This window comes from Mauremys reevesii, linkage group 2 (genome assembly GCF_016161935.1).
Source record: "Mauremys reevesii isolate NIE-2019 linkage group 2, ASM1616193v1, whole genome shotgun sequence".
NCBI classification, from domain to species: domain Eukaryota; kingdom Metazoa; phylum Chordata; order Testudines; family Geoemydidae; genus Mauremys; species Mauremys reevesii.
Window position 1 is genome coordinate 199864330 of NC_052624.1, and position 18372 is coordinate 199882701.

The following is an 18372-nucleotide window of genomic DNA, read 5'->3' on the forward strand; positions in this document are numbered from 1 at the left end:
AGCAGGATATTAATTTTCCAGACTGCTAGCCAAATTAAAGTTAGGAGGATGTATGTACGTATCTACAGCATCCAAAGTTAATCATTAAAAAGAGGTAATTAATACAAAGTCAGAGCTGAACAAATGCGTTCTTTTTAATGAAATTAAGAGCAGGTTTTTAAGGCCCCTACTTATCTGAGTTAGGCATTCTGCCAGCATTATAGATTCAAAGGTTTTTTTCCTTCCAAATGAAGGAAACAATAAATACCTGAAGTAAAATATTTGTTCAAAGTAAACCCAGGAGAAGAAATTAATATCTTAACCCTCTCCCTGCTGCACAATATACTATGTGCACCATATTCCAGGTACATCACTCTGACGTACAGAATCTGCAGTAAAATGAGGCAAACATTTGAATCCTTAGATGCGAGGTTGATTTCACCTCAGCATGACACACACATCATAGTCTTCATTGAGGAGAATTCATTGTCTAACAGGGTTTTTCTCCACTTTGTTTCAGAATCACGATCATACCTGTATAGCATGTAGAATCATTTACCGGTCAGATGAGCACCATCCTCCAATCTTACCTCCAAAGGCCGATTTGACTATTGGATTGCATGGAGAATGGGTGAGCCAGCGCTGTGAGGTGCGTCCTGAAGTCCTCTTTCTCACCAGGCACTTCATCTTCCACGATAACAACAACACCTGGGAAGGTCACTATTATCACTACTCTGACCCCATCTGTAAGCATCCCACCTTTACCATCTATGCCAAGGGGCGCTACAGCAGGGGAGTGCACTCTTCCAAAGTGATGGGAGGAACAGAGTTTGTGTTCAAAGGTACGACCGCTACATTGCGCAGTTTTGTTCCGTTACTGAGTAACGAGATAGGTTGTTCATAGTTGGGTGAAAGTTGCCAATGATAATGATTCAAAACTTGTATAGTGTCAAGAACTTCCCAAACTGATATGCAAACTACACAGAGGAGGGTCACATCTCTCTCACACACGCTGAAATGCAGCAACTTCTGAGGCAAAATGTAGTAACTTTTAAATGCACAGCAAAACTACAGAACAGCTTCAGTCACTAAGTGAAGAGTATCTAATTGAAACTACAGGAGCATATGGGCAGAATTCAGTTATCCAGCTGGTCAGATGAATGTGATGAAAGCACTCTCCTCTTATAAAGAACACGGTAGAATCTTTCACCACAAGAGGTCAGTAGCTTTAGCATCTTAAAAACAAAAAACAGTCCCGCCCCCCTTGGCATCCCTCTGGGAAATTGGTTCAGCATTGACAGTGTCACCTATGGAATCATCACCAAGCTCTGACTATACCTGTCTTGCTTAGCTTGAGATCTGGCAAGATTCACAGCTCCATGTGGTCTAACTTGAAATGACATTTGAGAAGCCTCATTATCGCCTTTTAGACTCTCCTACATCTCCAATTTAGGAAAGAGCCTGACTGAAGGAACTAACAGATAGGGACAGAATTTCCAAAGGAGCGTAAGGCTTGCTCCAGTCTGTCAGAGGCTCTGCTCACATGGTTGGTTACCTGGAAGTAATTACATGGGGTGAAAACTTCAGTGAGGCCAGCATTTCACCCATGCTGCTTATTTATAACGCATTGTTCAACCTGCTGCTGAACATATGAGAATCCAACGCTAGAAAAGCAAGAGGATGAACTATTAGTTTTCTTTTGTGTTGTGCCCGGGAAATAATATGGATCGTGAGACTACCCAAAAACATACACGGTTATAAAATCTCAAGGTGAAAATTCTGAGAAGTCTTGCTTTAAAAAAAAAAATCTTGAATCACATATACGTTGCTAATGTCCTGCAGCAGAATTTACATTTCTGGAGAGTTGTGAAGGGTTTTGTTTTATTTTTGGTAAAGTTTGTCAATGCTAATCCATTAAAAACCTCAGTTCTCTTTTTATGTAACATACTGGGCCAAATTCATCCCTAGTGCAAATTCTATTAAAGTTCCCCTAACCCCATTCTGACCCCAGCTTTTCTTCAGGTCTGTTGCAATTGAGCTGATGAAAATCAACGCTCATGTGACAAACTCCATTGAAAGTTGGTCAGTATAGCTAGAATTGAAGAAAGTTGTAAGACTTATGTTTGAAATTATAAACTGCAGTTGTTTTTTAAGACATGGGATAGGGTCTCTCTCGATAATTCAAACCTAAAGATGTAATTCATATGATGGTATGGAAAGTCTATGAGAGAAGGTGAAACTTACATTTTCTGAGCTTTGAGATTTGTATTTGGAATTTATTAGGTCATTAGCTTTGTGGACTATCTTAAAAATTCTTATGTTGCCCATGGAACTAATATTAATTAAAATCTGAGTAAAGTTTTATTGTATCCTCCTTCCTCTATCTTTATATCTAAACCAACCAGCCAAGGATATATCAAGCCCTTTGTTATATCTCTGAATTCAGGGCTAATAATAAGACTGTCACCTTCACTTTTGCTTTGTCCCTCAGAGATATTTAGCTTTCTCTTCTTCCTTTACAGTAAATCACATGAAAGTCACCCCCATGGATATAGCTACAGCCTCTCTACTGAATGTCTTTAATGGGAATGAGTGTGGAGCAGAGGGATCATGGCAAGTTGGAGTACAACAGGATGTTACTCACACCAATGGCTGTGTTGCTTTGGGGATCCGCCTACCACACACAGAGTATGAAATCTTCAAAATGGAGCAGGACGCCAGGGGTAGCTACTTACTGTATAACGGCCAGAGGCCTAGTGATGGGTCAAGTCCAGACAGACCAGAGAAGAGAGCCACATCTTATCAGATGCCATTAGTTCAGTGTGCTTCATCAGCACCGAGACCTGAAGAGTCACCAGAGGAGAACAAAATAGGCCGCTATAGCAGCAGGGCACCAGAAAAGGACTCCAGTGTATTTGTCCTTACCCTGATGCTGTTTATTTGTACTGTGTCACATTGGAACATTCTCAGTTGAAAGGAAAAATCTTTTTTTCATGACTACAAAACCAGGATTCCATATGACTGAGGGTTTTTCTTTTCAGAAAGAAAAGGACATTTATTTTCTTGATGCACTGGAATGCCTGAGAACGGTTGTTCTTTTCCTTATTTTTTTCCCCTCCTTGAATCATGAACGGCACTCGTTTGATGTTTTCGCTTTGAACTTCGTCCAGTCTGATCCCTGGCCTGACATGACTGCACAACCGTAATTGCACTTTACGACTGCAGACTTACTTGGCTTTTTTAACTACGAGGGTAAACCTAAAGATCCTGCTTCAGTTGGCTCTGCCATTTTGCTGTTGTGGTTCATTTCCCCCCTAGCACTCAGTTTCTCATCAGAATTTAGCTATCAGGAATCACTCTGTATAGTATTGTGTTAATACTGTGATAATGGCTTTTGTCATATTCTTTAGGACTCTGCTGTAGATATGTACATATAAAGAAACCCCACAAGGATCTAGTTAAATACAATCTTACAGGTTTTACACAAAAGAAAAAAATATATACAAACTATCCTCCCGTCAGAAGGTAAATGGAAAAATTCTCTAAGAACATTCAAAGTAATTTAAGCTATTTTTACATATAATTGTTTAACTTGTAAAAACAACCAGAGGTTTAGTGGGATGTAAATATTTTTCTCATTCAGTTATATTAGGTATCCAATTGCTTCATGCCTCCCATTGTATCTACTAACTAGTTACAATAACCTCCCCCCCCCTTTTAAAATCAGATAGAGAAAACATTTTTTCATCAGGTATGCACAGTATATGTAAGTTGCAGAAGTATTAGTGGATTGCTCCATGTTGTTGTACTCACTACTCCTTATACCCTCTCTATGCAATGTTCCTGCCTTGAATTTCATTTTGTTAGGGGTGGACAAAATAATGAAGGGGCTGGGGCCATAACACAAATCATAAAAAAAAAACCAACCCTCTGCTAAAGTAGATTAAGAATTGTAAAGTGGCAGTAGGTAGGAAGTAAAGAAAGGATTGAAGCAGCAAACATATCATCCATGAGCCCAATCACATCATCTTCCTTTCAACTTAGAGAGCAGAGAAACAGCAGAAAATTTGAAAAGATGGAGCAAATTTCACCAGAGGGAATGGGGTTTCACAAATACAGAGCACTCCTACCCTTCCTTTCAGTACACAAGCCCCTACACAGGGTCACATTGAGTTTGAGGCTCAATGTTTGCTTGTCTTCAGTATTACATAGCTGAGATCGGAACAAATCTTCAAAATTACGAGTAAAATATGCAGTCTCTATTCTCTACAAGATGTATGCAGTTAGGTCACATATGCAAATGAGGTAGCTGAGAATTGCACAAGTTATTGATCCTTTAATTTCATCAAACTCATTTAAGTTGTATAGCACCATGTACACCTATGGCACAATACAAATATATTCCAATCTATAGTTTGTGTGACGTGGCTCCATAGCCTGTCAGCCTAAGGTGGTAAGACTCAGCAACGGAGGACCTGTGAATGGAGTAATTTATATCATATAGGTTCAAATGTTTTTAAGAAGTGAAAGGAAAAAGCAGGGTTTTTTTCCGCAACCGTGCAACTTGACACTGGAGTTCTGTAGCAACATTGTTACATTCCGGCCCAGAATAAGTTATTGCACCCAAAATAAAAAACCCAGAATATAACCAGCAAGGGACAGAAACTGTTGCGCAAATCATTTTTAAAAACTAACTTCTCTCAAAGCACAAAAGGGAACAAAGGAAAAAAGTGATCAGAAGTAAGACTCCTTCTGTGTTTCACTATAGTTTACACATTGTGCCTGCTGTCATAGGTCAGAACATGACAGGAGTCCATATTTTGAGATGTAAAGTCATCCTTGCCAATGTTGGAGTGTATTAGCTTAAAGCCCAGGATTTTAAAAAAATATATAATTTTATTTTTGTAAAGTTATAGAAAATATTTCTCTTCCCAAGTTAGTGTTCCAGATTAAACTGCCAGGGAACTTTGAGCACTTGTTAAAATACTGATTGAAATAAAAGACTCAGTGAAGAACTAAGAATTCCTCAGTATCTTATCTGTAATGGTTGTGTTTTGTCTCCTTTCTACCTGTAAAGAATAAAAAGCCTCTTGGAAAATTACACCCAAGCTAGACTGAAACCCTTTATCTAATAACTTAGCTGCAGAAAAACCGATTTTATTATCTAGTAAATAGTATTTTTGCTTCAGATCACCTCAGCTGAGGTTAGAAAGAGCTCTGATGAACACAGGTATCATTATTTAAGTTTCAAACTAAAACTCTTTGGATTCTTTTGATAAAATGGACTGAAATATATGCTGGAAGCACACAAGGAATGATACTGTTGGCCTCAGAGGACTGTACAGTCATCCAGTCAGAACAGCTGTGTCAGTACAAAGGGTGTGTGGTTTCAATAGAAACAAAATATTTTCATAAATGAGCTCTATTTATGAGCTCCATTTTTTTTGGAAAATTAGAAAGTAGAAAAAATCATTTTGGATCAAACAAAATGTGTTGTTTCAATTTTGACAACTTTATTAAAAAAAAGTTGAGAAGTTTTGAAATGAAAAGTCCTTTCAGATAAAAAAATGAAACGTTTCACAAACACTGAAACAAAACATTTAGCTTTTTTCAGAATTTTTTTCCAGTTGAAACAAGTGAGCAAAATCAAGACCAATTTCTGAAACACTGTGGTGTCACTGAATCTGCATCCCCCCTCCACCCCCCAAAAATAAATGTGTGTGGAAAAACTTTTCCCAGCTCTAGTTAAGTCTTTGCAATTTAAAAGAAATTCTACTGAAAAATAAGAGCGAAAACTGCACAGGAGACTGTTTTCTTCATTAAATAAATTAAAGGCTTTCATCTTGAAGGGTTTGCTAAGTAATGGCAACACAAATTTACACTGTGAGATGCTCTATATTAGCAAACTGAATGGAATTCAATGGATTTGTCTATATAAGAGATATTGCATCAGGCCATATATATCACAGGTTAGACAAATTCCAGAAAGAGAACAAAATGGATATATTAAATGTCTCTAGACATTTCACTTATTTCTCTAAATCCTAAACATCTTCCCAAATAGATTTTTTTTTCCTCTCAGCTGCAAGCACTAATATTTTGGAGACTATAGGAGGCAAGCAATAAAACAGTAAATGTGCATTAGTTTCATTTGCTTAACTGCATAGTAATATATATTACTAGAGTCAGTCATATCTTCCAGTAAGTAAATGTGTTGTTAAGCCACCATGATACCTCTGCTCCATAAAACTCCGCAGACCAACTATTTTGCTTCAAAATCAAATACAGACCCCAAAGTTTTATCACATGTATTGGGACTTTAAAGATTTAATCAATCGATCTTGTAATGTCTCCATACCAGTATCTTTAAGCAGTTCACTAGGTAATTTAGAACTCACTGAAAGAAATTAAGCTCTCTCAAAGAAAATAGTGGATAGGCATAAGAAAAGATTGCCATCTAGTGGTAACTTCTTTTTTAGATTAAATAATGGAAATATACCTATCACCAGCAGGGATGAGTCCAGCCTGTTGCCTTCACTAGCAGGACTGAGTACTGATTTTGCCCCATATCCCTAAGTGGCTCCCCTCAAAGACTGAACTCACAACCCTGGGTTTAGCAGGCCAATGCTCAAACCACTGAGCTATCCCCCCCCCTTATGTTAATTCTCTAATGAAGTCCTACCAACACACACTACACCAGTGGTCCCCTTACTTTTCTTCTCATGCCCCCCGCGCCCCTTACCAGTAATAGAATGTGTCTGCAGGCCCCAGGCCAGGAGCAGAGTTGCAGCCGGGCTGAGGGCTGTGGCTGGAAACCAGGTGCCAACGGCTGCGATCAGGGGCCAGCGGCCGAGCTGCAGTCAGGAGCAGGGACCACAGCCTGGGCCGGGAGCCGAACAAGGGCCACAGATGCAGCTGGGGGTGGGGCCAAAGCAGAGCTGGGGGCAAAGTAAAACTGGATGGTGCTCCCTCCCTGCCCCCTTGTGAGGTCTGGCCAGGCCCAACCGTGGGCCCTCCCCCGCCTGACGTTTCTCCACGCTACACAGAGAAACCAGAGCTGGACCTCCTCCCGCAGGCGGCAGAGCTCCCACGGAGCCAAATGCCGCCCTCCCCAGGATGCTGCCCCAAGCGGGCGCTTGGCTCGCTGGTGCCTAGAGCCGCCCCTGACCAGAGCTCATTGCTGAATATGAAGAGATTAGCAAACATTTCTTTTTTTAAATAATTCAATAGGTGCTAAATACCTAGCTACAGATTTAAAGATGCTCCATGAATTATGTGAAAAGCTTGTGTATCCTTAATGTGGAGCCTTTGTGTGCGTGCATTATGATACAGTCTTTAATGATACAATTGTATACTATTTTTCCCCCCCACAGGACCCCTGCTTGATTCAGGGCACATGATGGAGCATGCTCTGGGGATGAATCAGGATTTTATAGTGAAGGAGACGGTCTGTAGGACCCTGATTCGTTTCTTGCAGAAACTAAAAGATGTGTAGTGAATGAGGCGGGGGACTTTAAGAAGGGAAAGGATGGTCTCATGGTTAAGGCAACTGAATTCTGCCCTGGAGAACGGGATTCTATCCCTGCCTCTACCACAGAGTTCGTATGTGAAGCTAGGCAAGTCACTTAAATCAAACTTATATAAAATACCTAAAAGGAATCCCTTCTCCAGCTCCCTCTCCAAAGTACTGAAACACTTAAATTGTCTGCATAGACTGTCAGCTTATCAGCCATTTCTATGGGTTTTTAAAAGCCATGACATGGATAACTTCAGTGTTATCTTGTCAAATGCTGCACATAAATTATACCTTTTTAAATGAAATATTGATGTATATGTACACACACATGCTCCATGGCATAGTATAAAGGTTTTATCAGCATAAATTAGGAGTGATCACTTTACTCATGAATGCTGAAGCCACAAGTTATGCGAGTGATCCCAAATGAGTACCAATCAATACCACAATACACCAAGCCAATGCCAGTATTTTTACATCAGACCATCATATATTCTGCATATACCACATTACAGAAAAACTATTTTACAATTACTTAAGAAAAAAATTAGGACCATTTTGTGGTCTCATTCTGCCTATAAAACCAGGTGCCTTAATTGCCATGAATCCAAACACATATGGCTCAGAGGGAGCTACAAATATCATCTGATTAGGTTTCCGGTACCTAAACTACCTTGACTTTAAGGTCTGATCTCTCAGCATCTTCCATAGGTAAAAGCAGATGCTGTGTCCCACACTGGAATGCTAGGGATCTTCCTTTTCCAGAGGCCTACGACTCCTGTTTCTATCCTTGCAGGGTCATACTGGACCTGAAACCTTTCCACAACGGAAGAGAATCTTAGGCCAATGTACATGGCAGAGGAGCATTGCTGGCACATGATGGCATATATCACATCGGTAGATGTGCAGGTGAATGAGCCCCTGATGGCGTGGCTGATGTGATTAGGTCCTACTGTACTGTAACAGTTACTGTAACTGGTTCTTTGAGAGGTGATGCAGACATGTATTCCACTTAGGTGTGTGTGCCCAGCATGCTGGAGCCAGAGATTTTTGCCTAGTAGTACCCATAGAGACTGTCTTCCCCAGGAACTGAAATTAGAGAGGGTGTTTGAATGTACAGTGGAGGATGGAAAATGACTAATTTGGCAACACTGCGGTAACTAGTTGACCACTAGAGGGGGATGGAGGCATTCGAGAGGGGGTAGGGAAATCCCCACATAGAAGGGCAGCGCTCTTGCCTCCTGCTGTGGCCTCTCCATTGGCTATTTGAGGTGGGGCCACCCCAATCCCCTTCAGTTCCTTCGCACTGAAAGCCCGAGAGGAGACTCCCATGCAGGGGGAACAGAAGGTGAGTCGCAGAATAACCACCTGCATCACGTCTCAAAGGAACCACAGTTACAGTAACTATCCATTTCTTCTTCTTTGAGTAGATGCAGATGTTCATTCCACTTAGGTGCCTTGTGAGCAGCACCCAAATCCGGAGGCAGGGCTCAGAGTCCACCTCAATAGGGATTGCAAGATTGCCCTTCTGAGGCCTGCATCTGCTCCGAAAGATGTGGTAATAGCATAGTGGTCTGTAAACATATATATGGATGACCACGTTGCTGCCCTGCAAATATCCAGTATGGAAATGTCACTGAGGAACTCTATCAACATAGTTTGTGCTCTCGTGGAGTGGGCACATATCCACTGAGAAGCCAAAGCTATCTCATATACAGCCTTGATACAGGATGTTATCCATCTAGAGATAGTCTGCACAGAGACTGCTTACCCCTTCATGCAGTCTGCATACAACACAAACAGCGAGGCAAAATACAAAACGGTTTAGTCCTATCTAGATAAAAGGCTAGACATTACCTGACATTGAGAGTATGGAGGCACTGTTCTTCCAAGGAAGAGTGTGGCTTAGGGAAAAATGCAGGTAAATACACTGCCTAATTCAGATGAAACAGAGACCACCTTGGATAAAAACTTTGGGTGTGGACACAGCGTTACCTTGTCCTTGAAGAACAGAGTGTAAGGCAACTCACACCCTTCTTGCCAAAGTAATGGCTATCAGGAAGATGGTTTTCTGAGACAAGAGAAGCAGCAGACAGGATGCAAGGGCTTGCTGGATATCCAGAGAGATACCAGAGTTTTGCAACCAGGAAGACCTCCTCATAGTTACTGCAAAGGCCATAATCCTAGCCAAGGTGTCCGCAACTTCAAGGATGGACTGCAGAGACGTTTTGGCCACCAAGAAGCCTTCTGCAACAAGCCCTCGGAACTCCTCACATGAGGCCTTGGGCAACTGGTCCTCAAATTTAGCCATAGCTGACCAATTGAGAAAAATCCTACTTGGCCAGCAAAGCCTGTTGATTTGAAATCCTCATCTGTAAGGATGATGCAGTATAGAGCCTCCTGCCCAGACAAGCCAACCACTTAGAGTCTCCATCCTTTGGGGTAGACCTGAATCTACCCTGTCGGGCCCTATCATTTACCGCTGTTACAACCAGGGAATTCAGGGCCAGGTGGGAATAGAACCCATCAAATCTGTGCATGGGAACAACGTAGCACTTTTTCATGCGTTTTGCCACTGGAGATACCAAAGCCGGTGTACTCCACAGGGTACTCACCAGTTCAAGGAGCATATCATTGATCAGGAGGGCTACTCTCCCTGGGACAATGGGCTATAAAATGTCCACCAGTTTGTGTGTTTTGTCTTGGAGGAACAACGCCTGGATGCCCAGTTATGCGACTATGTGGCATAAAAGGTCCTGGTATGCCTTAAAGTCTTACAGAATAGAAGGGGAGAATGAACCAGGCCGCAGAGCATTGTTCGGCATTGAGGACCAAGTTCTCAGCTGAGTCAAAACTGGTTCTTGCTCCCAGGAAGTCATACCCAGGAGGGAGAACTCCATTGGCTCCCCAGAGAGGAAGACCACCTATGCCTGGGCTTGCGGTTAAGCCAAAGCCACCACCAGTCTGGTGGGTGACTTCAGCTTCGAGAGGGACGAAGAGCAAGATCTCTGCAAACAAGGAGCGTCTCACTGACTCCAAGGGTTGGTCATTAGTGGCCAGCAGGGCCCGGGCCAGGGACCTCCATCCTGGCTACAGGGCACACACAAACCAATTGGCAGCCCCCAGAGTTCATCAGGTGATGCAGAGTGGGAGGGTGACAATTCCAACTCGGAATCAGAGCCCCAGGATTTCGGTGACATAGGAAGAGCAAATGCCCAATGGAGCCAATAAGTGATCCAATTCATCCATCACCCAGAATGAGGCAGGAATTGGCACCCCAATGAAGGTGGTACCACTGGTACCGAGCACACCAGTGCCACAGGCAGAATTGGTCCCAGTGGAAACAGCAGTACTGGAGCACCCAAATGCACTGACTGAGAGCCATAATCAGAACACTTGCAGCATCAAATGCAGTGGGGCTGAAGAGGGTCCCAGTGTAATGGTCCCCATGCACCAATTCTGGTACCAGCTCCATCCCCACCACGGGAAGGGGAGCATCTAGATCCAGTGCTGAGACATGGAGATCCAGTGGTTCGCTCCTTTGGAGGGGACATAGGTGACGCAGCACTAGGAAAGTCCTGGACCAAGGCTGAGATCCGGACCGAAAGGCAGAGGAGGTCTGTGGCTGCCTGATATGCCAATGACATGGATGCAGTCAGTACCAGCATCTTCCTTGTCAGTACCAGACTCAACAGATGCCTGGAGGTCAGAACTGGAGTTAATGGGATGGGGTTTCTGCCCTTCTCATTCAGTATTACTCACGTCTTCCCACATGCTGGTCCTGGATTAGGCAGACAAGTTGCCCTGTTACCTGGAGTGGTCCCAATTGATCCTATAACACCGCTTCCTCAGTGCCAACTGAGAACGGTTCCTCTGTCTCTTCAGCAAGGCACCTGCCTCAGAATGGAGGCAGCAGTGCCCTCCCAACCCAAGGGTGATCTTCAGCTCAAGGAGGGCCTCAGTACCATATCAGGCCACATTGCCTGTTCAAGCAGGTGCTGCTAGAGGTGAAGATCCTGTGCCAACTGAGTGCGCTTCTTAAATGGGTCACAAATCAAATAGCACTCTTTAAGGTGGGCCTCACCGAGACAAAGCAAGGACTGTGTGTTAAGGTCGCTTTGGGGATTGACCCTCCACACAAAGGAGAGGGTTTAAAGCCCCAGTGAGGGAATCACTGGGGAATATTCACTGTCAGCTAACACTAACTATATCCAATAAATTAGACTAAAACAAAATGCAAGGTTGTGAGACAACCGCACAGAGCTCCAACTCCAGCCACAGGCGCTGAGAAGGAACTGAAGGGATTCTGGGTGGCACCACCTCATATAGCCAGGGGAGGGGCCACAACCATGAGTGCTGCCCCTCTACAGGTACTGACAGGCAAAAGTCTCTGTCTGGGCATGCACACACCTAAGTGGAATTCACATCTACATCTACTAGATGAAGCAGCAGCCAATCTGAACAGGTTTCTTCCATGATGTCACTTACCCAGCCTCCCTGTTATCCAACCAGCCTCCCTTACTACAACTTGCCCACACAATCCTTCCCAGCACCCTAACCCCACATTTCTATTGCTATCAATCACCTGCCTTGCCCTCCCCCCAGCTTTCCAAACCTTCTCTGAAATCTCAGGTTAGGTGTCACCTTTGCCTCTTACCCCCACCCTGGGCCATGTGACGGATGCCTTGATTTTAAATAATGACTATCTGCTCACCTATACATTAATTTTGTTCAGCCTCAGCAAAATGTGCTGTCTGATCTGCTACTCCAGGTGAGGGCTCCCTTTCTCTTCATTAGTACAGCCACCTTCTAGCAGGTATTTCAGGTTACAACATGTTGGGCTTATTTTGGTGTTTGGCTGAGTGTGATGGTTTTTATATTTTTAAAGGAGACTACCATTGGTCTCACACTTTGGCTCCCTAAACTCTCCCAATAAATACAGTGCATTAAGGTACTGTAAAGGAATGATTCCAGTCAGTGCTTCTCAGACAATGAGACCTAGCACATCCCCTATTGTACTGTACTCAATGTGATAACAGATTCTTCCTCTGATATATTTTAAAGCAGTCGACATGCAAGCCACTTGCAACTCACACCACCATTTGGGAACCATTGATAAAAGCAATGGGTTTATGATTTTTTTAAATTGACCATTTATTACAAATTAAAAATGGGTTGTATTAACCTTCCTAAGAGCCTTATGTTCCTCACGTACTTTAACTGCAGAATTCAACATACTTTCAGTCATTGTCATTAACTGCCCTGGAAATCTATATATTCAATCTCTTCCAGACCTTACAGGAAGTGCTTGATGCAGGACTGCCCTCATGTCTTCAGAAAATGAGTGTAATGTGTACAGCATTATTTTATCATATTAACTTTACTTGAACTATGAAAATGACAATTGAAAGAACAGTCCCCACTTCCCGATACTACTAGTACAATAAGCTATGCTATTTGCCCACATGACTTTGAACAGAATGTACTTATTTTTCCTGTCCTTACCTTGTAGAGCACATAGATATAGAACACCGTCAGCACCACCGAAAGCTTTCCCCCACACGGGATCAGCATTATGCCCTAATACTACCACCATCACCAGGGTACTGGGACCTTTGGTGGTATCATCACACCTACTGATGTGATGAGCCACTCTACAATAAAAGCAACTTACCACCTCCAGACTGCCTCAAATCCACATGCCACCCGCTCACTTCATGACTTCAGGAACAAGAAGGCATCAGCCACTCCTCTTCAAGAAGGTTCTCATGGTACCCACCAGATAAGTTTCCCCAATAACATATAGCAGCATCTTGGCTACCCAATAGAGCACCGTCTGCAAGAACCCAAAGAGGTCTGAAGAGGAGGCCATGTGGCACAGTGGACTGAGCACTCAGGAAACCTGGGTTCATTTCTGGCTTTGCCAGTGGCCTGCTGGCTAACTTCAGGCAAACCACTTAATCTGTGTGCCTCAGTTTCTCCATCTGTAAAACGGGGATAATTACACTGATCTCATTTGTAAAGCACTTTAAGATCTACTGCTGGAAAGTGCTATATGAGAGCAAGATGTTAACTACCCTGAGAGCAGACTAGAGCGTAGAGATCAGCAGCAGCAACCAGACTGAACATGTTTCACATACATAGATGACTGGCTATAGTTTGGAGATATTTTAAAAATACATTGGAGGCATTGCTCCCCCAAGTTATCATTAGTGCAAGGAAAAGCAGATGGGGGGGGGGGCTGGCCTAACCAGGTTGACAGTGTCCCATTCACATTTTTAAATGAACTTGCTGCCTAATTTATGTATATAGATGTTTCCGTGGTAAGAATCTTCCATCACACAAATATGTTTTGAGTGGCTTTCCAAAAGGGTATTACTTCTATAGCAGGACTGTTCTACTTCCTGAATGTATTGATTTCAGTTTTGTCCCCCAAGAAGCAACCATAACCCTCATGCACATATACTCAACTATCACCCTTTAAACTTCTCTAGTTTGTCCTGAAAAAGTTCCACTGTTGCTACCAAGAGGTGGGAGCATTAGCGTAGACAAGGCAGCAGGATCTGATGGCAATTTTGCTAGTGTTGTGATGATTTGCACTGATCAAAGTTAAGACATGGTCATTAAAATATCTGCATCTGTCAGAAGCCTTCCTATGCAAATGCTCACCCTTGCTAACACCAGTGGAGCTGACTCACTGGTCATGCTGGTGTGAAAATGTTCAGAAAACATGGGGGTGTGTGTGTGTGTGTGTGTGTGTGTGTTAGGGGGGAAACAGAACTCACTTTAACAATTGCTGAGACCTCTGTTCTGTAATTCATTAGCTAGCATTTAATTGCACTAATGGAGCATTACCAACCCTCATATTTCAAAAATGAGTCAGGCCCTCAAATTCATGATTTTACAAATTGGGTGTTTTTTAATGTCAAAACAGATGGTTATTTGCCATCTGTTTTTTGAGCCTTTAGAGGTAACATACATGTTTTTCTTGGCAACTATGAAGGCTAGAAACTTTTTTAAAATGAAAAGTGAAATTCTCACACTCAAATGACTAGTATCTGAAGATTTTACGTTTTCCTTAAAACTCGAGACTTTCCCCAAAAACTCACAAGAGGTAGTAGTGCTGTTATTATTCTAAGAATATGTAGCTATCACTACGAAAATCTGTATGTATAAATAATTCAGTGTCTGAGGTAAATGAGATAAAATGAGTATAGTATTGAAAGTATGAGTTGAGAGAACCATATTACTTCAGACCAACTCATATGCACCTCACTCAGACTCAAAACCTGAAATTTATGACCAGTGCAGGGATGGATCCTATCATACAGCAAATGGTCTCATTTCCTAGATTACAATGAAAATACCTCTCCTTCAGCATTGACCATTAGCCACAAGTACCATTCTATTCTGAAAAAGTGACTAAACATAGCTTTAGTGGCTTCCCAAGTTTGTCACTGATTTCCAAATTAGTGTTCTAAGAATGGAAATAAAAACTGTGGGGTTTTTTTTAATGTGTCATTTTCTGCAAATTCAGCCTAGAATTGAAGAGCCGAGAGTGGTCCTTTTCTTCTCATGCATCATCAGCTAAAATAAAAAAGACCTATACTACTGAGGGCAAAAGTAGTACGTACTTACATGTGCAAATCAACTGTTTTCAGTAGCTTTGCAACAAGGCTAGCGGATTGTAACAAACAATTCTGTTACTGCAAACTAAGAACTAGAACCCAGTTCACATTTAGCTGTACAGAAGAAACATAAGCGATGTGTAACATTACCCTGCAATTCAGACTACAGGAGCATGAATAGCAGTATGGACCACAATGCTGGGGTGTAATGCCTCCGTGTGGATGTTGCATGCACAAATTCAAAGGTTCCTAGTTTTCATTAACGTAGGCCTGTTTGAAGAGGACTATGTTATCGTGAACTATGAACCCTTTAGTTGATGCCTGCAGTTTCCATACAGGGAGAGTTAAAAGCTCAGCACTTTGGTGTGTACTGTCATTCACAGCCCTACAGTCCGAAGCACAGACAAGCCCTTAGTTGCCAAAGCTAGCAGATAAGAATCAACAGACTAAGAACTGTTCTTTGTGCAAGATGCCATTTTCACATACCCACTTTGCTGATTAAATCTACTCTTAGGACATGTTTACAAAGACAACCCATCCACTACCTATGGACTCTTTATATAGCCCTCAAAACATGAACAACTTTCAAGTGTTTAAAAATAGAAATAATTTTATTTCCTCACCTCATATAAGAAATAGCTTGATTATAGTGTGGTTACATTAGTTGGTTGTGTGCATGTGCAAAGAACTCATTTGAAGGAAAACAGTAAAAATAAAAGTTTTGCATTTACTTTTGTGGTTAATTTCATTTTCATACTTCTTCCTTTCAGGACTCCAGAACTGTGGAAGTTCGGTCACCTGCACTCAGCCTCTCTGTATTGGTCAATAGCTTATTATACTATACTAGTAGAACACAGCTATGATGGCAAGACAGTCAAAGAGAGAGGTGGTTTCTCTCAAGAAGCTGTGACTAACCTCATGAAAAGATACGAACACTGGGAGTGATTTGTTCAGTGTCCTTGCTAAGATGGGCTGCTGTATTTTGTACTAGCTGTAGCTATGAGAGCACGTGGCTTCCTTCCTAGATATGAATTGCAACAAATAAGCCAGGAGGACATGAATGCTGAGCACAATGGCTAGGTCTGTATCAGATAAAATCAGATACAATCTTTTGCCATAGATGGAAGTGGCTGTTTAGACATCCAGTAGCACTGAGGACCACAGGTCTTACAACATAAGGGCAAATGCCCTTGGTCATGAGTGATGAGATACCATAGCAGCACCTCTGTCTTGCATGAGTTCAGCTTTAGCCAGCTGCTTTTCATCCAGGTGATAAGACTTCAGCAAAGCATTTAAAAAGCTGGGAAATAGTGCTGTTTATGTTTAATTGAAAAGTGCTGTAGAGCTGGATGGCACCTGTGTACTATCGACACATCAGCCTCTGTTGTCTCACCAGCTCTCCCACTGGTTTCATACAGATGTTGAATAAGATGAGGCGATATCTGCATTGTAGGACTCAATAGGCAAGCACTTTGGAGGACCAGTCATTCACAATGATTCACTAGATTCCATTTGAAAGGAGGGACCCAAGCAATTTCAGGATGTTTCCATTCAACCATACAGCTTCTTGAAGACAGGACACTTACATTTGGTGACCCTATGGTACCAAATGCCACAAAGGTCCAGCACGTTAAGTATGGATGTTAATTCCTTTGTCTATGGACAGGTCATCCAAAGTTAACAAGTGCTATCTCTGTACCATGCCCCAGCCTGAAGTGTAATTGAAGGATCTTAGGGACTGACAGCTGACATGTGACAGCAGAGATTATTTGCTATCTTTTTGATCTGCTTGCTTAGAAAATGGAGGCTCTATCTTTTAACATCCAGGAAAGGCAGGGGTCAATTACAAAAGATTATATGCCAACTGCCATCAATACTCCATGATTTCTACTTGTGGGAATTGATTTAATTCTTGAAAAGAGTGTTTTGTGTTTCTGTTCATGGATTCGGCTTGTTGGTCGTGGTTGTCTATATGTGTTCTCCATTAAACTAAAAAAGGTTGGGCATTTAACTTCATACATGACTTTATGGCCTTTATCATTTTAGCCTGGCTGCGGATGATCTTTTCTGTGAAATAAGAGGATAATACATCACACTGAGAGGTATATTCTGGAGTAAATCAGAGGCAGTCTGGATTTATGAAGCAATTTAGACTCCTAGAAAGTGCTACAGGGGGACTTTGCTATTTACTAAAGCAGCAGACTCCATCTTCTTCACCTCCTTGGTCAGAAGGGTGTTGGATGAGTATAAGCAAACAAAAGCCCAGAGGGCTCCAATATAAATACAAAAGAAGGTATGTTATTTTTTACCACAACACTCAGAATATTTTAATTTGTTTACTGTGTCTGACTATCCAACATGTGAAAACTGATCAATAACAGTTTACTGCTAACTTTATGCTTAAATTATTTATCAACATTAGCTATAACAAACAAGGCAGTATGGCAATCCATACAGCAAACTAGGTACACCTATTTGGCAAAGAAACACAGATCTACTGTATAAACTTGAATCAGTAAGTCTCAAAACAAAAAAGACACTGTCACATTTTTAATAGTTTATTAACACTTTATGCTTTGTAATACCCTTAAAACCTTTATAATAAGTTTTGCTTACTGATGTTATCCTTTCCCATTTGGCAAAGGCCTTTTGCCCCCTGAGAGACACTAACAGAGCTCACGCTAGTGTTTTGTTGGTTTATTTCCTGTATGCACATCCGCTTCAATCACAGCAGGAACATGCACCACTCTGACTGACAGCACTTGTCAACTGCTTTTAGAGAAGCAGTAGGAATGCATAAAAAGACTGCACATTGGTGAAGGTTGCAGAGAATTTTTTTTAAATGTGCTCGATAAAGGGTAAGCTAATTTATTTACTATAGTAATTTTGAAGTAGGTTAAATTTGGGATCTAAATTACTACAGAAACTCATTAAAAGACAATGAAGTATTTTCTATGTAGCTGAATTCCTGAAGTGTTATACAATTTTTAAAGTGCTATATCCATAAAAAAAATTAACACACTGTACTATGTATTTGGGATCAAGAGGTTTTTGTTAACATCTTGCCCTAGCGAGCAAGCAAAAATGCAATCTGTGTTCTCCATTAAACTAAAAAAAGTTGGGGAAATTGTGCATTTAACTTCATACATGACTTTATGGCCTTTATCATTTAACCGTACTCTCACTATTAGCAGTGGGGATTATATTTCCCCATGCTGACATACACAAGTAAGCAGGCACACAAAGTAA

At 41.8% G+C, this 18372-nt stretch overlaps 1 protein-coding gene across 2 annotated transcripts in view; it reads left to right on the plus strand.

The window, feature by feature from the left end:
• APCDD1 (APC down-regulated 1) overlaps nt 1–4022 on the plus strand; it is a 35799-nt gene extending 31777 nt beyond the window's left edge. For both annotated transcript variants that reach the window (XM_039527861.1, XM_039527862.1), the window contains exons 4-5: nt 500–821; nt 2502–4022. In XM_039527861.1, the coding sequence (XP_039383795.1) occupies nt 500–821; nt 2502–2953 (774 nt within the window). In that variant the 3' untranslated portion in view covers nt 2954–4022. The remainder of the gene's footprint in view (nt 1–499; nt 822–2501) is intronic.
• The last annotated feature ends 14350 nt before the right edge of the window (nt 4023–18372 follow it).